This window comes from Emydura macquarii, unplaced genomic scaffold, assembly GCF_026122565.2.
Source record: "Emydura macquarii macquarii isolate MOO-44397 ecotype Brisbane River unplaced genomic scaffold, CSIRO-AGI_Emac_v2 contig_2897, whole genome shotgun sequence".
NCBI classification, from domain to species: Eukaryota; Metazoa; Chordata; order Testudines; family Chelidae; genus Emydura; species Emydura macquarii.
In genome coordinates this window covers 18,934,426-18,960,253 of record NW_027133034.1, presented here as the reverse complement: position 1 = coordinate 18,960,253, position 25,828 = coordinate 18,934,426, and the positions used below count along the sequence as shown (strand labels likewise).

General features: G+C 42.0%; 1 protein-coding gene across 2 annotated transcripts in view; it reads right to left on the bottom strand.

Moving 5' to 3' along the window:
* FBN2 (fibrillin 2) overlaps positions 1 to 25,828 on the bottom strand; it is a 277,388-nt gene that overhangs the window by 115,475 nt on the left and 136,085 nt on the right. For both annotated transcript variants that reach the window (XM_067569251.1, XM_067569252.1), the window contains 4 exons: positions 19,084 to 19,203; positions 15,350 to 15,487; positions 13,075 to 13,125; positions 12,415 to 12,540 (listed from right to left, as the gene is read on the bottom strand). In XM_067569251.1, coding sequence (XP_067425352.1) covers positions 12,415 to 12,540; positions 13,075 to 13,125; positions 15,350 to 15,487; positions 19,084 to 19,203 — 435 coding nt within the window. The remainder of the gene's footprint in view (positions 1 to 12,414; positions 12,541 to 13,074; positions 13,126 to 15,349; positions 15,488 to 19,083; positions 19,204 to 25,828) is intronic.

The window sequence follows — 25,828 nt, the reverse complement described above, 5'->3', positions numbered from 1 at the left end:
ATCAAGATACACTGTTGCCATGATGTATGTACTCCCTTGACTCTCTCTGTGTATATGGTAGGAAGTTGAAGTATATTTATCCACAGTTCAAATATATTCTAATTTATAAATATTGTATGACATATATATTAAAAATCAGAGCTATTTTTTAAAATTTGTGATATTGGGTTAACAACATGAAGAATTCAGAAGATTTTAGGTACAAGTTTAAACAAAATTGGTGCAGGTTCTGCTGATTGTTGTTGGCCTTGTGTTAATAGCTCAAAGTAGTAACAACAAAACCTAGAACAGTTTAATGGAATATCATTTATGGACACATTTAGGGACACATTTTCTAGCGTGTGTGCAATTGGGTGAGCCTACCAAAAAGGTACACACCAACTGGGCCTGCAAAATCCACATTTGAATGCTGTACTATCTAGAGAAGTATTACATCTCTAATTTACGTATGTAGTTGGGTGTGTATGTGTGTGTTTTAATGCACAAATGGTGTGTGTACACTTTTCCAAGCTCATCTGTTTCACCCAGGCTTAAAAACAAGCTGCACAATGTTCTACACATCAAACATCCCACAAATCTCCCAGCAGGCTATGTCAGAATGTTTCACTGTTTTCACCAAATTTCTTATGCATTTTTCCATCATGCCAAGAAATAAATCAAATGCTTTTTAAAGAAAGTTGTTTAATTTAAAGGATTAAATCAATATAAAAATTTCATTTTATGGCTGAGTCCCTAAATGGTCATTTCTAGCCTGGAGGGGAATTTTTAAATCCAAGCTATGAATACCTGACAAACAGTGTTCATAATAAAAATGTTGACAACACACTACTATGAGCTTCTACCATATTGTTCAGTAGTTTACTGAAAGATGAGTCATCACCAAGGCATCCACATATATTTACTGACTCCAGGCATATTGAAAAATACCCATTTCCTAGATGTATTTGGCTAGTTGTACAGGCCCAAGGAATGGGGGAGGGGGCTTGTCAAATCTTTGCAATGAGTTATAGAAGTTTCAGGAAAATACATAACAGCACATCCCAAAATTTGTCACTAACCTAACATCTTAATCTTTATTTCTTTCAACAGAGCAAGAAAGATAAGATCACTGGCTGGTGGACTCTTCTGAGTTCATAACACTGCATTTAATTGCATTAATTTCCCTTTCCATTTCTGATTCCTCCTACAAATTTACTCTTCTAAACATCCAGATTGAAACCTGATGGACAAATCTGTGACAATGCCCTGTTAGCATTCCAGAACTCTGCCAGTACCAGTGTATGATTTAGCAACTAAAGAATAGTGTAAGTACTAAGGGCCTGTTCCTATGCCCATTCAGGCCAACAGAACTTTTGTCACTGACTTCAGTTAATGGAAAGGTTCTCATTTACCTCAATGGGAGTTAAATCAGACCTTAAGAAACATAGCATATTCTACAGAAAAGGGGGATTGTTACAGTGTGCAAGGAAAAACATGAAGACAAATCCATTATGTAAGTAACACAACTCAGACTACTGTGATACAAAGAGCTGATACGGAGAGAAAACTAATCTACAGTTCCAAATACGTGGTATTAATTTGTCATATGTCAGACTAGACTGGGAATTAGATTTTAATAAACACTGTCTGGATTTTTTTAATATTCAACAGGGGAAATGAAGGGCTGATGAGGAAAGATGGCAGAGCTAAAATGACACGATTTATAGAGATATTTTCATGCAAATCCTTCAAAATCATACAAATTTATTGTATGTGCATCTTGATTTAAACAATTTACAACACAAATATAAGAACTGAAAACTTAATCCTCATGGTTTCCATGCCAACTCAAAACGTATAATTATTTTTTGTTCATGAGACTGAGCAACCACATTGCTCATAGATTCTTGCTTTCATTAAATCACTGCAGTACATTAAGCAGTTTGCAGCAAGTAAACTTATTTCAGGAATGTATGATGTGGCCCAAATTACTTAGAAAGTCTAATAGAAGACTTATGCCAGATAATTTAAACTGACATTTATTGGTTAAACCCTTGCAAATGAAGTGGTGAATTTAAGGTAAAGTTGTAATATATATTTTAAAATCAAAGTCCCTCATGCCCATTCTCACCTCTATCCACCAACAGTATGCATCACACTACTCCTTGTAAAGTTTCCTATAGAGGCTGGAAATAGTGGAAGCATGGAAAAAAGTCTAAGCCAAACCTACTAAACAAAACTACATAAAGATGCCAATTACACACACACACACATCCTGATTTCCTGTGAGCAAACAAATATGGGAAAAAGGAACCCCTCCCCATAAACAAACATATTTACTAGATTGGATTTTGGGTTGTTTCTGAGACACTAACAATCTGAGTTCTTATCAAAGCTCTGATTTTTTTATACACTCATGCTAAAAAAAAAGCACCTATCCACATGCTATAAGTGAAGTAACTTAAAAATACAATACAATTAATACCCAGAATTAATTACTAAAGTGCAGCATATAATTTATTATAAACTACTACAGCAATGCAAAAGCTCAAATCCCCCTAGAACAATTCCTCACCCTTATATCCACCACATTATCTTCAGCTCCCCTCCACCCCCTGAAAAGCAAACCACTGATTCACATCAGCTGTTGCTAATTAATAGCATAAGCAGAACTACAGCCAACACAGAATGTACAGAATTGCTATCTTGATCAACTTGAATCTTTAACAGGGGAATCCTTGAAGCATAGTGACTGCTACTGAAACAAAGAAAAACATGAAGGCCTTGATCCTGCAAATCCAGGTGTGATGCAGAGCAGGCATGATAAAAATAGATTGGGTGTAAGGCATGGGCATGTCAAAGAAGTTTTATGTGTGATGCTCATCAAGATAATGAGGAGATTAGCAACACACTCCTCTCTTTGGCCTTACACCCTTTGGTCTTACACCAGCCTCTGTGCATGAGTGACAAAGCAGCTGAGCATTATTGCTCCCATTAATACTGCACTCCCCTCCCTGTCTTTGAGCTTATTATACATGTAATGCTCTACTACACAGTCCTGTGTAAGATCAAGTGTTAAGGGCCAGATTTTCAAAAGAGCTCAGTTTCCCTGCATGAGCCTAGATAAATGGCCAGATTGGGTGTGGAGCTTCAAGACAAAAAATGAGATTAAGAATAAGCATACCTATGAAATATATATACTCTCAAATTCACTATGTCAAAGGAAATATAGTTCTATGAAGAAAACCCCCTAAGCCTGGTAACAGAGGCTGTAAACTGGTTTGTTATGCCCTCTTCTACAGTGCACATCCTCCAAGGCAAGTCATTACCTCTAATATATCATACTGGAATAATTTTAATTGTCTTGCCTGGGTCCATTGATTTGCCCAGAACAGGCTTATTTTGATGTTTCTTAGACTTGATGGGTGGGATTTTTGCCCTTAATTAAGTCCTCCCCCAATGGGATGTTGTTTCTATTTCTCTCTCTTTTTGGATATTGCATTTTAAAATGTATGCAATATGTTGTGAGCTGCTATTACAACATTCTGGTTGTCTTACTTCCACAAACTGAACTTGAGTTTCCTAGGAGAAATGTACGGAAAGTGCAAATATGATGGCTATAGCAATAAAACAGTAAAAACGGTAGAGCGCTCCAAAAAGCATTATAAGCTCACAAATTTGAAAATGGCTGAAAAATGAGGAGTTAAAACTACTGGAGCATGTCACTTTGGATAATTTCTTAGAGAGTCACATTCATCCAAGCTGAAGCTTTCTAAAAATTGAAATCACATAATTAATTTTAAAATATTTTACCTGGTACGGGCCAGAGACCCTGTTTCAATGTTTAACTATATGCATTTTTCACTCTGAGCCAACAATCCAAAAAGGCAAATCAGCTAGTTTCTAATGCTCAATTTAAAAAAAAAAATTTCCTTTCCTAGAAAATAGTGAAAATGTTGCTGCTCTTCATACTTCAGCCTCGAGAACTGCACTACCTCCACTGAAATCATATAAACTCCAGAATCTATTCAAAGTGTACAGTTTTTTGGCTGTCAGTTTTCCCCTCTGCATCCATTGGTACCATTTCCAAACAGGGAATTTGCAAGGAGCAGCGTGAAACTCACAGCTGTTGAACAGAGGTGAAGAGTGTGGCATGAAAAAGTTTCAGAGACTTTTAATTTAAACACATACTTAATCACAAATCACCTGAAGTCAATTATTGCATTTTGCCAAGCTTTTGCTAATAAATGTCCATTTAAATTACAAGCTAAAAGTCTTATTTAATACTATATAAGAGTTTGGGGCATATGAATGCAGTTTTTATAGCTTCTCAGTTATGTAAAATATAGATTCTCTAATGGAAAAAAATGTTCCTTTTTTGTAATACCAAATAGGTACATCCATTGATATTCTCATTTCTACTGGAAGAACTTCAGATCTTGCATCCAACTCCTGATACTATCTCTGTTTTTAATACAGCTCCCGCTACTATAGTATCTAAGCACTGAGGCATATGTACGCAATCAAGACCGAAAAATGCTGAAAAGATGTTAGCTTATGTAAGGATACAAAAGCTACAGAAACCCTTGTGTAGGGGAACTCCCCTCATAGTGTTGGGAATTGCTGCACTGAGTCTTCACAACTCACCATGGCGAAATAGGGAACGGGGCCTGTACCCATATGGTAGAGTTCTGAAGCATATTTATATTCGTTTGTTTATTTAGCTTTCAGTCTTATATAAACTCCACACCAAATGCAGCCCATCCAAAGCTCTGACACACATTTACAAACATAATAATACAGGAGATAAAAAGAAAAAATTAACCAAGACAGCAGTACTTCTTCCTCACCCCAGCCTATATCATTAGATCGCATCATTCACATGACCAGTACAAATTAAATCCCCCACCAAACAAATCCCACCTTCAACTGTCTCTTCTCAGCCCTTCATCAACATCCTGAAAACAGATGGGCTTCACAGCATGCAAAGAATGTCAACATATGCAGACTATTTCAGACCTTGGGGGACAAAGCATTCCAAAAGAAAGGGTCCTTTATAGAAAATGCTTTGCAAGCAGGCCATATTTTTTACAATGGGGAGAATCAAGATCAAAGGCTTTTTCTGATCATAAGTGTGGCAGTATGGCAGGCAGAGAGAGGCAGTCTCTCAGGCTGGCAGATCCCAAATCATTTAGCACTATATAAGTCAAATCATTTCCTTATACTCCACATGGAAACAAACAGACAGTGCAGATTACTGTGCACTGATAACATATTCTGCCACAAGCAGAACAATGCATTCTGAACCGGCTTGAGTTTTCAGACAGATGGCCTAAAACAGTGTGGCTCTATATGTCACACACGATACATGAGGCAGGGACAAATCATGTCCACTGCTCTTCCCCTAACCCAGAAGTATTGGCCTTTCTGCAAGGATATGCCATGCCCTACTTCTAGATTGGGGATAAAAGATGGTTATTAACCTTTCGTAACTGTTTTTCTTCGAGATGTGTTGCTCATGTCCATTCCATGCTAGGTGTATGCATGTGCCACATGCACCGATGTGCACGGAGATTTTTCCCTCAGTGGTATCCATAGGGCTGACTCTAGTGCTCTCTGCAGTGGCATGCGTATGCACCGGTATAAGGGTACTGCAGGCCCGCTCCGCCCCCCCCCGGTCTCAGTTCCTTCTTGCCAGAACTCAGTTAGAGGGGAAGGAAAATGGGTCATGGAATGGACATGAGCAACACATCTCTAAGAACAATAGTTATGGAAGGTTAGTAACTGTCTTTTCTTCTTCAAGTGCTTGCTCATGTCCATTCCATACTAGGCGACACACAAGCAGTACCTCTGGAGGTGGGTCAGGAGTTCACAGACATGCCGACTGCAATACTGCCCTGCCAAAGCTGGAATCATCTCGAGCTTGTTGCTACGTCAAGGTGTGAACCGAAGACCAGGTTACAGCCCTGCAAAAATGTCCTGTATTAGGACCTGTGCTAGGAAAGCCGCTAAAAAGGCCTGTTCTCTCGTTGAGTGGGCTTTCAGAGAGGCAGGAGGTGTGACCTTTGCCTGATTGTAGTAAGTATAGATGCAGGAGGTGATCCAAGGGGAAATCCTCTACGATGAAGCTAGCAGACCTTTCATTCGCTCAGCGACCACAATGAAGAGTTTTGTGGATTTCTGGAAGAGCTTTGGTCTTTCTATATAGAAAGCTTGCCTGTCATCCAAAATATGTAGGTCTTTCCTCATTAGAGTGGTGTAGTTTTGGGAAGAACACTGGTAGGAAGATGTCCTGATTGACATGAAAATGTACACTATCTTTGGTAAAAATGAAGGGTGAGGTCGCAGTTAAACCTTATCTTTGAAGAATGCAGCTTAGGAAGGCTCCAACATTACAGCCTTGATTTCGGAGACACGCCTCACTGATAATTGCCACCAGGAAGGCAACTTTCTGACACAATGGTGAACAGAACAGGATGTCATGGGCTCGGGCCCCGTGAGACTGGACAGAACTAAGTTAAGGTCTCATGGAGGAACCAGGTCTCTGACTTGCGGGAAGAGTTTTTCTAAGCCTTTCAAGAATCTGACTGTCATCTCCTGAGAGAAGATTGAATTTTCTTGGCTATGCAAGGGAAACGCTCAGATAGCCACTAGGTAAACCTTGATCAACAATAGTGCTAGGTCTTGATGCTTCAAGTGGAGTACGTATTCCAAAATAAGAGGTATCGGTACCTGAGATGGGGAGAGACTATGCTTCATCACTCAACTGGAGAAGCGTTTCCACTTCACCATGTAAGTTCCTCTAGTAGAGGGTTTCCTGCTCTCCAGCAGGACTTTCTGGACTTGGGCGGAACAGGCTTGCTCGTCCTGGTTTAGCCATGCAGCATCCATGCCATCAGATGCAAGGAGGTGAGGTCCGGATGTAACAACCAACCATAATCCTGCGAGATTAAGTCTGGATGGACCGAGAGTACCTAAGGGGCTGCCACCGCCAGGTCCAACAGCATGCCGAACTAGTGTTGGCGCGGCCTTGCTGGCATGATTATTATGACCCATGCTCTGTCCTTCTTGATCTTTACAAGGACTCTATGACTAAGAGGAACTGGTGGGAAGACATAGATGAGATCTTCCAACCACAGAAGGAGAAAGGCATTTGTCAGCAAGCTGCTGTCGAGTTCCTGCAGGGACCAAAGCAGTGGCACTTCCTGTTCTGTTTTGTCACAAACAGGTCCACTCGGGGAGTTCCCCACTTCTGGAAGATAGCTTTTGCCATCCCTGGGTGCAGGGACCACTCGTGGTGAGAAGAGAAAGACCTGCTGAGGTGATTGGCTAATGTGTTCTTGGCCCAAGGTGGATAGCATGTCCCATGCAGAAGTCCTACAGGCTGAGCTCCTCTAGGCACAGGGCTGATGATCTTGGTCCCCCTTGCTTGTTGACCATCAGCACTCACACTACCTTTCCTGACATCTGGGGAAGGAATACCTTGCAGGCCAAGTGGATTGCCCTGAGCTCTCTGTGTTTATGTGTAACTTGAGATCCTGGGTCTTCAGTGGGTTGAGGTAACCCCCACATCCTAGGTCCGAGGCATCCGACACCAGGGAAAGCTTTGGGCGCAGGGCTGCAGGGATTGTCCACCAAGCCAATGAAGTAAGTACCCAGGGCGGGATTGTGAGGACCATATCCAGGCTGTCTCTTGCTGGGAGTAGACCAACCTGAGCCACATTTGAAGTGGTCTGAGGCGTAGTCTTGCATATTGCACCACATAGGTACATGCTGCCATGTGACCCAGCAACCTGAGACAAACCCTCGCTGTAGCAAGGGGGTGGGTTGTGACCTAGATGATCAGGACTGACATGGCTTGGCACCTGGCATGAGGTAGGAGTGGTCTGGCCTGGAGAGAATCCAGGACTGTCCTGATATATTTTACACAGTATTAATGTTGATTTCTGCTTGTTTACTAGCAGGCCCTGATCTTGGCAGGTCGCCTACAGCACTGTGATACTGTGCTGGATCTGAGCTTTTGAGTGGCCTTTGATGAGTCAGTTGTTGAAGTAAGGATTAATCTGTATCCCTTGATGTTTGAGGTGGGCCGCAATCACTGCTAGGCATTTTGTGAATATCCTTGGTGCAGTTGATAGGCCAAATGGGAGGGCCATAAACTGGTAGTGGTTGTCCCCCACTATGAAGCACAAAAAGCACCCGTGGCCATGGAATATAGAGATATGGAAGTATGTGTCCTGCAGGTTGAGGATGGCGTACAAGTCTCCTGGATCCAGGGAGGGAATGATGGAGGCTACTGAAACCATATGGAACCTCAGTTTCTTGAGATATTTGTTGAGGCAATGCAGGTCCAGTTTGGGTCACAAACCCCCTTTGGCTTTCGGGATTAGAAAGTAACAGGAATAAAACCCTTTTCCTCTCAGGTGTTCGGAACTTCCTCTATAGCCCCTACTCACAGGAGGGCTTGTACCTCCTGCGCGAGGGGTTACTCATGAGAAGGGACCTTGAACAGGGATAGGGATAGGAAGGTAGGAAGGAGGAATCCAAGTGAATTGAAGGGTGTACCCCACTGCGACAGTATTTAGGACCCACTTGTCTGAAGTTATAGCCACTCATCCAGGGAGGAAGGGGGGAAAGTGGTTTGAAAAGAAAGACTGGGTTGGATCCTGGGATGAGACTCCTAGGTTGCTCCTGGGCAAACCCTCAAAAGGCCTGTCTGATGCTTAGTGGATAGCGGCCTAAGCTTGACTGAGGCACAGTGGCGGTAGGATGATCCTGACGGTGCTTATAGCTCCTGTTTCTCCTCTGACAAGGCTTGCTCCTACCCTAGCCCACCGTTGTTGTTGCTGGCGCCTGAAATACTTCCTGTAAGCTGGTGGTATGTATAGCCCTAAGAAGCAGAGTGTGGCCCTAGATCCTTAAGGCTGCTCAGCCTGGTGTCTGTGTGGTTGAAGAATAGACGTGCGTCATAGAAGGATGGATGGTTGGACCTCTGCCGATAGGCCAAATGACTGCAGCCATGAGGCTCTTCACATCAACACTGCTGATGCCATTGTTCTGGCCACTGAGTCTGCCATGTTAGAGGCCGCCTGGAGGGAAGCCCGGGACACTGATTCTCCCTCCTCCAGAATGGCCAGAAACTCCTGCTTAGACTCCTGCGGCAGGGAGTCAGTGAATTTGGCCATGGAATGCCACACATTAAAGTCACAGCTCCCCAGCAAAGCTTGTTGGTTCAATATGCGGAGTTGGAGACTCACGATTCAATACATTTTTTGCCAAAAGAGGTCCATTTTTTTTGCCTCCTTATTTTTAGGGGTGGAGCTTGACTGCCTTCGCTATCTCTCTCCTTGGCTGCTGACACTATCAATGACCCTGGGGATGGGTGGGAGTGGAGCTGCTTGAACCCCTTGGCAGGCACATAATATTTTTTCTCTGCCGTTTTAGATGTAGGGGGCAGAGAGGAGGGGTTTTGCCATAAGGCCTTGACCAGCTTGATGACTCCCTCATGGATGGGAAGTGCCACTCTGGAAGGGGCTGCTGATGCCAGAATATCAAAGAGCAAGTCAGCTGGCTCCTTTAGCTCCTCTGCTTCCAGGCCTAGATTCATCACTGCTCTCTTGAGCAGCTCTTGGTGTGCCCTATAGACATCCTGCGGGACTGTGGCAGATTGGCCCATTACTGCCCTATCAGGTGGTGATGACGAAGAGGCCAGTGGAGGAGGAGTTGGCGACTGTTCCCCCGTAGCTGGGATAGCCTCCTCTTGAGGTTCCCTGAAGCCCCCCTGGTTGGTCCAGTTCCTTGTTCGAATCTGGGTGTGACACTGTTGCCGAGCGTCTCTCGGATGTCCCCAAGACAGATTGGGGATGCTGCAACCTTGGGACAGTAGAAAATCCCCTTGGGTTCCAGAACTGCCATGATCCGGGGCACTGCATTGGTGGCCATGAGGCCGGTGTTAGAGCCAGGGGGAACCCTGCAGCCATATAGGGTACCCATGGCCTTTGGGTAGACGCTCTCTTTTCCCTCCAAATCTGAGCCTGAGGACCACAGCAGTGCCGACCTTGTCTCCAGCTCCTTAGAACACCAGTGGGTGCAGCATTCCGATGCCGGGGAGCAGTGCCGGGGTTCTGCCGATTGGTGCCAGGCCTCCCTAGGTTGCCGATATTCTGGTGATCAGTAATAGTGCTCGAGAGACTGATGCCTCAAATCCAGGGATCAGTGCCAAGACCCTGGAGCTCTACATCAAGGCTCCGGCGACTGGTACCAAAGGTCCAGAGAATGGTACCACAAGTCCGGATGAGGGCACGGTGCCCCGGGGACCGGAGGGGGACTGGCGACCGCTGTTGGGGCGTTAATGGGGACGGTTATAAGGGGACGGTGAGTGGCGTTATGAACCTGTGCAGAGCACCCATCATGGGCTTGCCCCTTGACTCGCTCTTGACTGACTGCCCCGACATGGGGTCCTGGCATGAGAGTCTATCCTCCCGAGGAGTAGGCGGCACCAGGAGTGAAAGCAGGTCCTTGGTTGCTTGAAAGGCCTTGGGCGTGGATGGCACTCTGAGGTGTCAAGGGCCCCTGCCACCACCCAGAGTCAGAGGTGGGTCCCAAGGTGGACTGGGAGCTCTGAGTGGTGAGACTGCAGCCAACCCAAATTCCAGGGAAGACAAGTAGCCCAGAGTGGGTCTCAGCACATCCCCTGCTCCCAAGTTGTCCTTTTTAGGGGATGGCCCTCTTCCAGCGTGTCGTCTTCTGCCACTTCTTCAGCACCAGGGAAAGTGACCAGTGCCGGGTGTAGTGGGAGTGCTTGGGGTAGACGCCGATGTACTGGGCACTAAATCTGAGTGGTCCGGCTCAGAAACTGGTCTGAGGACTGACTCCATCAGGAGCGCTGTTAGCCTGATGTCCAGGTTCTTTTTTGTGTGGGGTGTAAAGTTCTTGTAGATCCTGCACTTGTCCCGAATGTGGGTCTCACCCAGGCACTTCAAGCATCTCTGGGGTGGGTTGTTCAAAGGCATGGGCTTTTTACAAAAAGCACATGGTTTAAAACCCAGGGCATGTCCCATCCCCGGGGCTAAGTTCCCATGAATAAATTACACTTAAACTACTAATTCTAACTAAATGAACTTGATTAACGACTATTTATACTACTACATGAAAAACCACTGGTTAAAGGCTCGCCGAGGCAAAGACGTTCCAGCACCATCACTGGTGGTAAGAAGGAACTGAGAGGGAGGGGGGACCAGCAGCACTTTTATACTGGCACATATGCATGCCACTACCGAGGGCGCAAGAGCTGGCCCTACGGATACCACTGAGGGAAAAAACTCCGGCATTGGTGCATGTGGCACGCACACACCTAGCATGGAATGGACATGAGCAAGCACTCGAAGAAGAAAAATTACACTCCCCCATCACATTTGCAATTTGGGGGGGAGGGGGAGAAAGAAGTCCTATTCCACAGGATTTGCTTACAGATTCAGGACTTGGCCATTAGAAAACTATAAATTGTAATATTAACACTGACTCATTGATCAGAAAAACCACATGACTATAATAGCTGTATTATGTACTAAACTTTGTATTTCCTTCTGAGCCTCGAGGAAGAACAATGTGCTGTTTTCTCTGTAACTACTACTTTACTTGAACATGAGTCCCTTAGTCCCTACAAACCACGTTGTATGACATGCTTTGCTCGTCACTGCAACTAATTCAAGAATGAAGAGGTTAACAGAAGCAACAAATAATACAACTTCAACTGGCTAATTTTTTTTAAAGCACAGATGTTTACATTTTTTGATACCTGAAGGTCTTCTTTCTGTGTCAGAGTACCAGTTTCTTCTATTGACTAAATGCTGAAATATAAAGGCTTGTCTTTACTGCAGTGTTAGCTCAAGTTATTTCCTCTCTGGTACGCCTAGCTCGAGGGAGAGCAGCCGCACCGCAAAAACAACACTTGAGCAGCACATAGTGTTTGGATTAGCAGCACAGAGCTGCTGCATTCCCACTGCATTACTAGCATGAGCATCAGCAGCACTCAAGCTTCAGTCCATTTCCCATGGCAGGCCAGCTAGTTCAAATTTAAAATACCTCTTCATCTGAGCTTTGTAATTTTGTGTGTGTGCACGTGTAAGGGAGTCAGTGGGTTAGAGGCAACAGTCGAGCTAGACCTTGAGCTAACACTGCAATGAAGACAAGCCCTGAGCCAGATGTCTATCTTTGGAGAAAAAGTTAGCAGCTCTTGTATAGACCTTCCTAAGCTGGTGCAAAGTTTTGGGTATTAAACAGACATAAGTTAAAATATAAACGTGCATGTTAAAAAAAAAAAACCTCTCAAGGAACAATGCATTCCAGAAACCATAGAACTATTTTAGAAACTGCAAAGAACATGAAAAGTCAGCCCTACAGTTAAGGAACAGTGAGAAATGACTATGCTCTTACCTAAACACACTCGACCGGTTCCATCCAATGTCAGTCCTTCTGGACACTCACAGTGAAATGATCCTCTGCTGTTAACACAGCGTCCATTGGGACAAACACCCGGGAAAACATCACACTCATTTACATCTGATGTGAAATGAAGCACAAAAAGAAGTTTAAAGGTGTATTCTTAATTTATTAAGGTAGCTACAGCCTCATTGAGCATTTAAAGTTACGTGATGGCAATCAAAATATTTTCACTTATACACTGTTAGGGTACGAAGATGGTTCTTTCTTATACCTGCTGCCAACAGCCCCCTGTGAATCACCATGGTACAAACACAGCCCAGCTACATTTCATGGGAAGGTCTCCTGCACTGATGGTGAGGAGGTGAGGGTAAATAAAGCAACAGAGATTCTACTTATTTGGGGGAAAACCTGAAGGGGCTGGATTCATCAAGTTTCCACCTCCTCTGTATCATCAGAACAGAGATTTCCTTCAGCTTCTCCAATACCTTAGGGTAGGGCAAAACCTTCCAACAGTCACTATTGCCTGTGATGGCAATCACTAAATTGTCAATCTGATTAACTTTTCCAATATCAAGGATGTAACGTAATGAATCTCCTTTATCCAGTAAAAAGAAAAGTGTACTAATCTTGAGTAAGAAAGAATAACTTCACCTTCACAGGTAACTCCCTTAACTCTAGCAAGTCCTCTTGGGCATGCTGTATCTGGAAACAAAAAAAGGAAAAATCTTTTTCAGAATTATATGAATATAATAATTAATTAGTCATAATCAGAAAGTTTGTGATCTTTTCTGCCTCCAAACCTTATATTAACGGCCTAAATAAGATGAAAAATGGCATCTTCTTAGTATTAAGGGCCCATTTAAAAAGCAAGAGGTGAAACGTTGTGATGTTGGCTTGGTAGCGAGTGGCATGGCTAGCTTAATGATGGAAGGGCATATAAATTAATTCTGTCTCCTTCCCATTTGTTCTGCTCTTTAGAACAACTGCTGTGATCTTTCCTTTCTCGCACATCGGGAGCTCAGACAATATTCCTGCTTTCAATCTCCATTCCCAAGTGATATTAAGCTCTATGATCTAGAAATTATGCTATCTTGGCAAGCAGCTATCTTGGCAAGAGACAAGGTGGGTGAGCTGTAGGAACCTGCAAGATGGGAGGGTCCCAGAGCTTGGGCTGCAGTCTGAGCCTGAACATCTACACCACAATTAAACAGACCCTTAGCCTGAGCTCAGCAAGCCCAAATCAGCTGTCATGGGTCAGCAACGGGTGTTTAATTAGTGTAGAGCAGTGTTTCTCAATTATATTTCGCCATGGCACCCTTGCGCGGCCATGCCATACCCTCCGCCGACAAGTCCAGAAAATCTTCCCCTTTTTGGCGGCGCGGTGTAGGCTGGTTTCGGCGGCGCGCTCTCTAAGCTGTTTTCCGCAGCGTGATCAGCTGTTCCGTGGCGCCAATAGCTGTTTGGCGGCGCGATCACAGCTGTTCAGCAGCGCCATCAGCTGTTCGGCGGCGCGCTCGCGGCTTTTAGGCGGCACGCTGACAGCTGTTCGGCGGCGCGCTCGCGGCTTTTAGGCGGCACGCTGACAGCTGTTCGGCGGCACGCTCGCGGCTTTTAGGCGGCACGCTGACAGCTGTTCAGCAGCGCGCGATTTCTGTTAATTTCGGCGGCGTGGTTCCGCTTTTTCGCGGAACCCTTCAACTCAGCCCGCGGAACACTATTTGAGAAACACTGGTGTAGAGGTATCCAGAGAGTCGCAGATAAATACAAGGTGGAACAGATTGTTGAGCATAAGCAGTTAACACATATTTCAAGGGACCATTCAAGGTGAAGTGGCCCATTAACACCCCTCCAAAGTCATAAGCGGGAAAAGGTCAGAAGGTGGGGAAGGCAACTGGAGGGGGGATATTAGTGAGTTAGATTGCTGTAATAAGCCATGAATCCAGTGTCTCTGCTCAGTCTGTGATTTTTAGTGTCTAGCAAAAGTTATGAATTGAAGCTCCCAGACTCATCTTTTGAAAGTGTTGTGCAGGTTCTCTTTGAGGATGAGGACTGATAGGTTAGATATAGAATGACCACTTTGTTCACAAAGCGGTCACTCTATAATCTGACCAATCAATCCTCATCCTCAAAAGAAACCTGCACAACACTTTCAAAAGACGAGCCTGGGAGCTTCAATTCATAACTTTGCTAGACACTAAAAATCACAGACAGAGCAGAGACACTGGATTTCTGGCTTATTATAACAATCTGTAACTCACTAACAACCCCCCAGCTGCCTCGCCTTCCTTATTTTCCACCCTATAACTGGAGGGGTTTTAGTGGGCCACTTCACCTTAAAGGTCCCTCGAAATATATGTTAACTACTTAGGTTCAACTATCTGTTCCACCTTGGATTTAGCTGTGACACTCCGTTTCCAGATCTAAAGCAGAGCTCTGTGTAAGCTCAAAAGTGCGTCTCTCTCACCAACAGAAGTTGTTCCGAAAATATATATTACCTCACACACCTCATCTCTCTCATATCCTGGCACCAGCACAGCTATGACAACATTGCATAAAGCTGAAATGGTGTCAGTACAAAAGTTGTTTGTTCTTAAACACCTGAGTATTAGGAGCCTTCAAGAAACAGAAGGCTTACAGATTTTTCACTAGATACTTCTCTTCTTTGCTACCCTTAGCCTTGTCCACACACATACACATGCTATGGGGAGAATGAAAACTCATCCTTGTAGAAATCAATTAAAAATGTAATTTACCAGTGGATTTCATGATTTACAAAGGGATTCACACAGTGAGGGTTAAAAGTTACACTAACCAACTGTTCTCATTTTGTTATTCTTCTACTGAAAATACTCTGATGAGAAAGAGGACTCAATCAAGGCACAGTTATTTTAACCAATGATATTTCTATTCTTGCCTAGATCCATACCTAATTCACATCGCTCGCAAGGACTGCCCCAAGCAGCTCCTAAAGTAGCGCAACATTCTGATTTCAGTGTAGCACCATTGATGTTCACTTCACAACGACGATCTTGGATGTTCAGCCAGCACGTTCCTTTCAGGCTATCTGCAGTGGGTTAGAAAAGAATGGGAGCTGAGAATCAAAAAAAAAGAGTTTATTTTCTAATCTGTTTAAGGTAAAGAATATTTATCAAAAAGGAAGAGTTAAATGTATTCTACTTTTCTCTGGACTAAGCTATATTTTTATTTATCTCTGCACCCTCAGAAATATATATATTTATGAATATAGTGGATGCTATATTCCAATATGCATCTTTAATAATCTATGGTTATAACAGTCATAAGTTTATTTATCTTAGCACAAATATAATTTAAATATTCAAAAGAGTACGCATAAATAAAGTATTATAGACCAGATTCTGATCTTTCCTATATCCATGTAAAATCAAAGTCACTCCATTTGAGCCAGGGTTATGGAGATCAAAATTTGCACTGGTATTATTGAGATCAGAATCAGACCCATGTCTTGTGTACTTATAACTTTGTGTGTATGTGTGCAGTCATATATATAGTTATATAACTGTGTGTGTGTATATATACATACATACACACACACACACACACCTCTATATATCTCCTTTCCACACGTCACAGAATTATATACGTTATCTAATAATTTCAAATTGCACACAGTTTATAGGACCAAAGTGTCAAAATAACATATCGCAAAATGATTTAAACTATGCAGTTAGCAAGTGATTTTCCTCATACCAGCTGCATCTGGATCTTCCAGCCAAAATCTGCTAGTCTTATATTATTTCAGCTTACGAGTTAATTTCCTTTATTTTACACAATCTCGCTTGTCCAGACAAAATTTACAAAGGATAGTTACTTTGACTTTTTCTCTGGTGAGAAAGTTATTTATTACCCAGCATCAAAGCATTCTTTCTGCCACTTGCATCTCTTTGATTCTGACTTGAAATAAATAAAATATTCATGTTACAGGCATATGGCAGCCTACCGCTTTGTGCAGTAAGGTTGAATGGTGTCAAAATTTCACAAACTATAACTCAGAAATACATAGAAAGTATTTCAAAGAGAACAAATGGCAGTTTTCTTATTGTGTGTATAATTCCCAAAATGGCAATGTAGCATTTATATCTCCAGCCAAGTACATCATCTTAAAAATATTGCATTCTTCTTTCCCATTAGGTAATTTACTACAATTCCATTAACAGAACTGTTTTCCCTGGACACATTCATATGCAAACACTATTAATGTGAAAGTAAAATGAACCAGTAGTTAATAGAAGCTTTTTAAAACATAGTGTTTATGATAGTTGCAGAACTGCCATTCCTCAGAGACTGAAGTCCTCTTTCCACAAAACAAATAAAAGCATGGGCGGCAGCCATGCATACTTCTCTCCATACTGTCCTTTCCAATGTGCTTTAAACATGAGCTGGATCCACCCTTTCTAGGGTGATAGTGAAATTCAGCAGTTGTGCTACTTACAGTCTGGCATATATTGGGAATGGTGCACTAAAACAATAAAATTAACTTCAGTATTATGTTGTTAGCATTATTTCAACACAACTGTTGTACACTTTCACTTAAATGCCATGTGTTATGTTACAATTACATTTTAAATAACTTCTATCATCATTAGGGAAAGGAAAAAAGAAAAAACCCTCAGATCAGTCTTGTCATATAGGACTGATTCTGAATCAGATACCAGCATAAGTCAGGGGTAGCACCAGAGTAAAATTGGTGTGAGATCAGCATCATGCGGATATATCTGTATTTGTCTACTCACCTTTGTCTCATTAGCTGCTCTTTTTCACTAGATCAATATACTGTCACATCACAGAAGCATTTCTGCTATACTAGCTTATCAGCACACAGTTCTCCCCATTTGTAGGATTATAGTGACAAAGCTGACAGGGGCACTTAGCAAAGAACAGTGGGGCAAGAGTGGGTATTGATATATTCATGACCTAGATCTTCTATTGCAGGCATGGAGTCAGGGAAAAACGTGTTTCCTTAGCCTACTAGTTTTTGAAAATATATATTTAGGTTTGGCAGAATTCAATTATTATTCTTTTTTTATAATTTTATGTGTAATAACTGATTTTTAAAGCATTCTTTCAGTTTTTATCAATTTAAATTTTCATATATCAGGAAATTTCACAGGGGGGTCGGACAATAATTAATGACAGGTGTTGAGATTCAAAAAGAAATCTTTACAACCATTAATGCACAAATTGTCAACATGAGATGTCAAAATATACAACGTATCCATAAAATTCAACTCTAGTAAGTTCTCAAGCAGGACTGCTATCTGTAAAATCTGATAATCAATGGAAATATGTTTTCATTGGTTTGTTTGTGTACAGTGAAATCGATGTTTACAGACATTTACTGACAAAAATCCAATCCTTCCAAGCCTACTTATATTTGACAAGAGTATTTGTCAAGTTTTTTACACAGTACAAGAGCTATATCCTGTAACCCTTACATAGGATTAACCGAAGTCAAGGTACATTTCTTGCATCACCATTGAAACCAGTGGCAATTCTGCTTGAGTAAAAAATTATAGAATTAGGTCCTAATTTTATAAATCCATATTTGTCAATTTTGCTCTGCCTCCAAACCCCTTTTGCTCCTACATACATATATTCTAATCACTATATAAATGCTCTAAATCCTGATGCAGACAGAACCCACATCAAGGCCAGCGAAAGTTTTATCTGTTTGAGGACTTCATGATTGGATCCATTATGCTCACTTCCAATGGGACTCCAGCCCAACTCCTATCACAAGATCCCCTACTGGCCTCAAATACACATTACACAAGTGGGGTGACAAAATGGAAGCTTGTGGGCACTTGGGGTGGATGAGTGTCTACCAAACATGATGATTTCAGACCTTTCAAGAGAGGTAGGAACAGAGCCATTGGTGAATGTCCCCATTCTTCCCATTCTGCAGCTGTGCCAAAGACACCTTGTGGCCAACCACCTCAAAGGCTGCTGCTTGATCTAACAAAATCAATGACACTTGACTTTTTTCCATTATCTGGAGATCATCAATTAAGGATATTAATATGATAAATATTTTGTCCCCAAACCAATACCTGTCACCAGATAGACAAAGATCCAGAAAGAGGATTCCAAATGAATCCAGAGTTGTCTTGCCATGTCCTGCTTAATATCCTTCCCCAAAAAAGGAAGTTAGGAGGCAGTGCAGTAATTGGGGAGGCCAATACCATTTAATTATGGCTGTATAAGCAATAGGCTAACCACCCTTTGGTTAAACTGATATCTTCCCCTCTTGGAGAGAAGCAATAACAATCTCTGTCAATAATGAACCTAAAACCTCCCCCATTGATTCTCACCAGTCAAAGTGCATGGACTCATAGTAATCTGTACTGTCTAGGTGAAATAGCATCAATGAAAGTGTTATGCTTGTCTCCTCTGCGTTTGATACTGCTCCAATGGAAACAGGCAAACGCGTCTGGATTTGTTATTCAGAAAGCAAGTCCAAAATGCCTCACAGTCAGATATGTTTGTCTATTACCATGTACGAACTACGAGGACTCTTTTGTTTACTTCTCTGTTTCTTTAATCAATGTGATTAATTTCCTTTGTGTTAATAATACTATTAAAACCAAGCTAACCAACCAAACACCACACTTATAGACTCACCAATGCAAATGAATCCAGTAGAATCCAGTTTACTGCCAGGTGAACACTCACAATTGAAAGAACCAAGATTGTTCCTGCAGGCGCCATTGACACACGGGCTGATTTCACATTCATTTATATCTATAATCCAGAAGGAAAAGATACTGTTAGGACAGCCATGCATTTCTGGAAAATATTATGCTATATAAATGAAGCCGTGAACTACGATATGCCAGAATGTCTGGTAAATTTGGCTTTTGCTTTTTAATTTTTTTTAAATGAGGTACAGAGCATTCAGGGACAAGCACTGTGCATGTGCATATGTGGATGAGTATTTGCATATCCTGTAAGTGTTAATTAAATGGCATTTTCATACAAGGACAGAAACTTCCAAGAACTTGGACTAAAACATTTTCCAGAATCATTTATAACAGTCTTGTGAGAAATCAGAATCCTTTTTTCATGGAAAGCAATGCATTCCCAGCCACAACATTTTGTGCACAAACAAAGGTCTTATTGTTTCTGTCATTTATGGCTCCATGAGGCTTTGGAAGAATTAAGAAAACCCTGTCAGAAACAAAGTATTACAATGCTGGCTGAGATTCCACTGACCTGGAAAGTGCTCAAGAAATAAGACTGAAACTGTAATACTGTTAATAGTATTCCATTCCAGCTACTCTCCTTCTCACTTTCACCCCCATGGGTTTTTTTAAGCCTGTCCACATATAAGAATAGGACTCCTGCTGACATTAGCATTTTTAAAAAAAAGTTAAATTAATTATTAAATTAAAAAATACCACCAAATTTTTCCTAAGAACAACCAATTGTCTTTTTGCAGTTCACCCAATTTTGTTTTAGATTTAAATCAAACATCCTAATCCAAACAGATAGCACCTATCATGGGTCAGGAATGAAAGAGTTTTGGTGAATGCTTCGGTTTTCAAGGAGTGACATAGAAATAATGTCAAGCCCATAAACCTAAAACAGCCTGACACAAGTTAATTAAAAATTAAATAAGGGATCTAGATACACACTGGAAACAGGAAACATATCAATGGCTGATTTTCAAGATAAAACAAACTATTCCACTTATTTTATAGAAGTAGTACAGAAGGTTTCATTTTCTATTTGGTGTAGCATGCCATATCAAGTCTTTATTTCTCTACACGTTTATCTCTTTATGAGCTTTTGGGGTCAGAACAACAACTATGAATTTAAACTATTCACTGAATCACCTGTGTTATTAAAATGATGGAACACATCAAGAAATCTGAAACCTTTAGGAAACTGAATTCTCTCTTTATCCCCCAAATCAGCACTGTACTCAGGGGAAAAACCGACTTCCTTTACTTAATACAGTGGTTGTCAAACTGTGGGGCATGCCCCCCACCTAGGGGGGCACAGTGGGGCCTAGGTTCAGCCCCACAGGGGAAGGGGAGGGAGCGCTACCTAACCCCACTCTGTCCCAAGCTCAACTCCAGCTCCACCACGGTCCGCAGTTCCAACCCCAGCCTTGGCCCCCAGCTCCTGGCCCCACTCCCGGCCACAGCTCCCAGCCACATTGTTGCTCCTGGCCATGGCTCTGCTCCCAGCCCCACTCCCAGCTGCATGTGGACCGGGTAAAAGAGAGGCATAGATCAAAAGTTTGGAGACCATTGACTAAATGAGACTATTCAACTAAATAAAGTGATCAGGACTTGGTCCTCGATGTGAATTGTTTTTGAATAGTGACAATGCTAGTATACAGAGCAGCTGCTTTTTGAGAATAAATTCAATATTCTTGTTCCCATATGATTAGAAGGGACAAGGAATTTAGTGGAAGCAGATCACAGTGTGGTATTGGAGATATCTTAAATATTCACCACCTGCTAAATGATTGGCAAGGTAGAACTGACTTTGGAGAACCTACATGTAATGTATTTCTGCCACCTTGCTTTCAATAACCAGTCATTCTTTAAAACTGAGAAAACAAACAGGGAGATAAGGGCTATCTGAACGATGTTAGGACATGTGGTTTCTCCATTTCAAAAGACTACCAGGAACAACAGATTTGTCTTCTTTTTTGCTAACTATTTATACAGTATATTACACATGCATATATGTATATTACACACACACAAATACAGCAGAAGACATTAAGTTTGCAAAGACAAGCATTCAAAAGTCAGGAAATGCCAGAATTAAAGTTTCTTGTGCAACCTTAATTTGGCCACTTGGTGCATAATGGTTGTGCATTCTGTGCACTGTGATACAGTCTTTAATTATATGATCACATACTATTTTGTTCCATAGGAACCCTACCTCACTCACTGCACCAGGATGGATAGCATTCAATTGATGAATATTCAGTATTAGGTTATATTCTTGCTGTGCAGATGTGTAGCCCTACATCTTATTTACTTCACAGCTCTGACAAGAGAATTATTAATTTCCTCATTGGCTTTTCTATGGCGGACACCACTCAAGTATCTCAGTGCGTCACAAATATTAATGAATTTACTTTCATAACACTCTTGTGAGATAAAGGATGGTACTATTATCCTCATTTTATAGCTAGAAAACTGAGGCACAGAGGGCATGTCTACATTGATCACTAAATCTGGGCTCTGACTCAGGTCTGAAAGCAAGTCCCCCTTCTGCACACACACAAATCAAATCTGTCTCAGCTTAGCATGCACTCAGGACCTGGGTCCGAGGACCCTGCTGGGGGAGGGTTCAGACCCAGAGTCCTACTGAGACTTGGGGCCAAGCCATGCCATTCTGCAGTATGTATACAGGTCAAGCCACAGCCCCAAGTTAGAAGGTCTGCATAGCGCAGTACAGACGTGTTAGCACAACCGTGACACTGAGGGTCCAGCAACTGTAAACCCAGGTTTACAATGCAGTGTGGATGCTCACGTGCAGGCTTGGAAACACTGAGTCCACAAGCCCAGGTCCCACAGACTTGGGTTTACAATTCAGTGTAGACATATCCAGACAGATTAAGTCAAACGTTACCACTAATTGTAGGTGCCCAATTCAAGATGCCTATGGCCTGATTTTTCAGAGTATTTAGCATTACAGAGCACTTTGTATGTTCGAAGCACGGTTCCCATTGATGTCAGCTGCTGCTGGAAGTGTTCAGAACTTCTGCAAATCAGACCAAATATCTGAAGTCAGGCACCCAGAAAACAAGGAACACACAATTAGTGGCAATCCATGAAGTTTGGTTTAAGTGACTTGCCTTGCATCACACAAGAACTCTGTGGCAAAGGCAGGGATAGAATCCAATCCTTTGGGGAAACATTCAGCTTCCTTAACAATGAGACCTTCCTTCCTCTTTCGGCACTAGCCTTCAACATTCACTACACACTTTCCAACTTCTGCAACAAATGAGGTAGGGCCGCTACAGACAACAGTCTCCTTCACTACACAACCCTGATTCATCCCTAGAGCAGGTCCATACTGTGCACTGAAAGAAGCAGGGGTCCCGTGGGAAAAAAGTATGCAATCTATGTAGTATGTGACTGTATCATAGTGCATATGCTCTACACCAGGATGAATTAAGGTTGCACAGGAACCTTAATTCTGGTATTTCCTTAATTTTTGAGTGGCTGACTTTGCAACTTTAATAATGTTTTGTAACATATGTGTTGTGTGTAACTTCCTAGGCTTTTAAAAAAGTAAATTGAAAAAACAAATTCCTTCATCTGTCATCATATTGGCACCCACACAGATCATCAGCAGAACTGGAGCCTTCAGATCTACCACACAAACCTCAGCCACTTGAACTAGAGAAGTAATTGATGGCAGTAGTAAGTTGCCATCCTCGAAATGGATCCGCACTAGTGGGGGATGAGACACAAATGTTGCCAGTGGGTTTCAGAGATATTTGCTGACAGCACAGAAATGGTGAGGCTCAGAAATCTTGGGTTCCATTCCAGGTTCTGCAGAGGAGTTCTAGTGGGCAGACTCTTCCGACCTTCGCCCCCAAGTGTGACACCTACTTGTCCCTTACAAGCTGTTCCTGTCCCAGACCTGTCTCTTTCCTCACCCCTGGCTCCTTGTCTTAGTCCCATGCTCCACACAGAGCCAGTTCCAGTCTCCACTCCCAGGCTTCTCATCACAGTCCCAGTCTCCTTGCCCAGCATGTCCTTGTCTCACCCCACTGCACTCCCCATCCCAGTCTCCTGCCCCCCAACTCCATCTCCTTGCCCAGTCATTCCCCGTCCGCCCCAGCACCTTGTCCCCAGTTTCCTTGCCCAGCCATTCCAATTCTACCCCTCATGGCTCCTATTCAAAACTCTCCCCTTCAATCCTTGCCTCCACTTGCACCCATCACACCCACATTCCCCATCCTCACTGGCTCCTAGTCCCAATCTCCTGCCTGTGCCTTCTCTTCCAATCTGTGTCCGATCCCCTCTGCATCCTTGTATCCATCTCTTTGTCAAGCCATTTCTTTATGAGATCTGTCTCCCCTCCTCCCTACCCACTGGTTCTCAGTCTCCCTGACAAGCCAGTCCCCATCTCCACCCTTCACCACAGGTCCTTGCCCCAGTTTCCCTCTCCTCCCTGTAAGCCTCCAGTCCCAGTTTGCATTCCCCATTCCCAAGCTTCTTGTCCCAATCTATTCCCCCAGTACCTGCTGCCCTGCCACACCCTGCTCTGCCAAACCTCCCCTGCATTTGGCTCTTGTTCTGTCTGTATAAGAAGTGGGCATCTTCCTCCTTTACTCTCCCTGAGCACAGCAAGGATGTAAGTGAGAGCACAGATGAAATAGGATCTCTGCTGTCAGTTCAGGTACCAAGACCCAACCTGGCCACAGTAACCCAGAGTTGCAACTGCAGGGAAATTCCTTCTCTCAGCCCTGGACTCAGGAACGCTCAGTACTGACAGAATCTTTCAGGAATTTAGGTGCTAAAGTCTAAAAAGTCTGTATTGAGCATGTGTGAACTGAGATTTTTCAAACATTGATAATTTGGCCAGATTTTCACAGGCATAGCTAAAAGCACAATACTGACATAAAGGCTACCTTTTTGCCAAATTTCGAGTCCCTGGTCTAACGCACCAAGGAGTTAGAGCTTTTCAAAAATGATTACTAGGATTTTTTACACAGGCAAAACAACATTTTTCTTTAGCTTCGTTCCCAGAAACAGCTAAACTGTTTTGGCTGAAATTTTTCAAAAAACCTGAGGCAGGCAGCCATCATGGAACATTTCAACCCAAATGTTTAAAAGCATAGCAAAGCTATAAGCAACTGAAAAGAGCCCCACATATAACATACACACACTCTCTCTCCTGTGTCTGAATTAAAAAAAAAAAAGAGAGACATTCTGTTAACCAAATATATAATTATCATCAGTCAAATCACACTTCAAACAGCTAGTGTTAAAAATATAAAAAGCTTATCTCCATGATGCTTTCTGTGATTTTTCAATCACATTTTCCATTAAAAAATATTTGTATCTCTCTATTTTCTGTGTGAAGACCCACACACAAAAAAGAGACAGTGATTAAGGCCCTGATCTTCCAAACACAAACCCACCCAACCCCATCTCTATGATTTTCAGTTTGTTTACTTTGTGCATTTAACACTGTTTGGCTCCAATTCAGCAAAGCACTTAAGCACATGCTTAACCTCCACTGAAGTCAACAGGACCACTCGTGTTGAAAGTTAATCACATACCCAACTGTTTGCAGGACTGGAGCCTAAATGATCATAAAGGGGGAAATTACAAAGGCCCCCATTCAGCAAGCCACTTAGATGTGCAGAACTCCATCTTCAGTGCTTTGCCGAACTGAGGCCAATGAATGTCATATGCACAAAGTAAACAAACAGAAAATGTTTTTCCCTCTTTGTTGTAATAATTTTAGCTGTTAATTGTAACAATAGTAGGAAAGACATTTTCAGACAAATATGATTTTAAGTTGATAATAATTCCTTTAATTTTTAAAAAGCAAAGCAAGCATTTATGAAGATATTTACCATTTTTTAAACAAATATATTTTAAGTGTGGTGTATACATGTTATAAATGTCATAGAAACAAAAACTGAAACAATCCATTGTACATTCCTGAAAATAAACTTCAAAGCACGTCTGGTTTACATTTGTGGAAACACAATCTAAACCACAGAGCCTGTTGTAAAAATTTCTACTTTCATAGATTCTTAAGGCTCAAAACAAACAAACAAACAAACAAACAAAAAAAACCCAACAACAAACAACTTGTGAAGTTTTCATAACTTTGTTATGAATAGAAAACACCACAGGGCTTTAATATTTCATTATGGTTATTGTTGAAAGTTACATTAATTAAAACTACATTGTTGAATAGCAAGCATCTGAGTTATGTAAAAACATTACATAAAGTTACTATTGAGAGAAAAACTTTACAGCTAGTGAGGTAAACTGAACTGCTTACCATTTCTTTAAAAACAGAATTTGGAAGGGAAAAAAAAAAAGAATGAGATGAATTTATTCCTCAAACTGCCAAGCCACTCACCGTTATAAAAAGTGTAACGGATTTTATAGTTTCATAGGCTGCTTTATGCCAAACCATTATTGGATCATTTTTGCCTGATCAGCTAAATCTAAACTTCAGCCTAACTATGTGACTTTAGATGGATACAACAGATCATTCATATACCATGTGCGTATAATTTAATATGCACACAAGCATATTAACAATAATTGACAAGATACTTCAGCTCCTGCTGTAGACACAATGTATTATTTTAGGGTGTCTGGATTAAAAATAATTATATTCAGAAGAAAAAGATTAATAC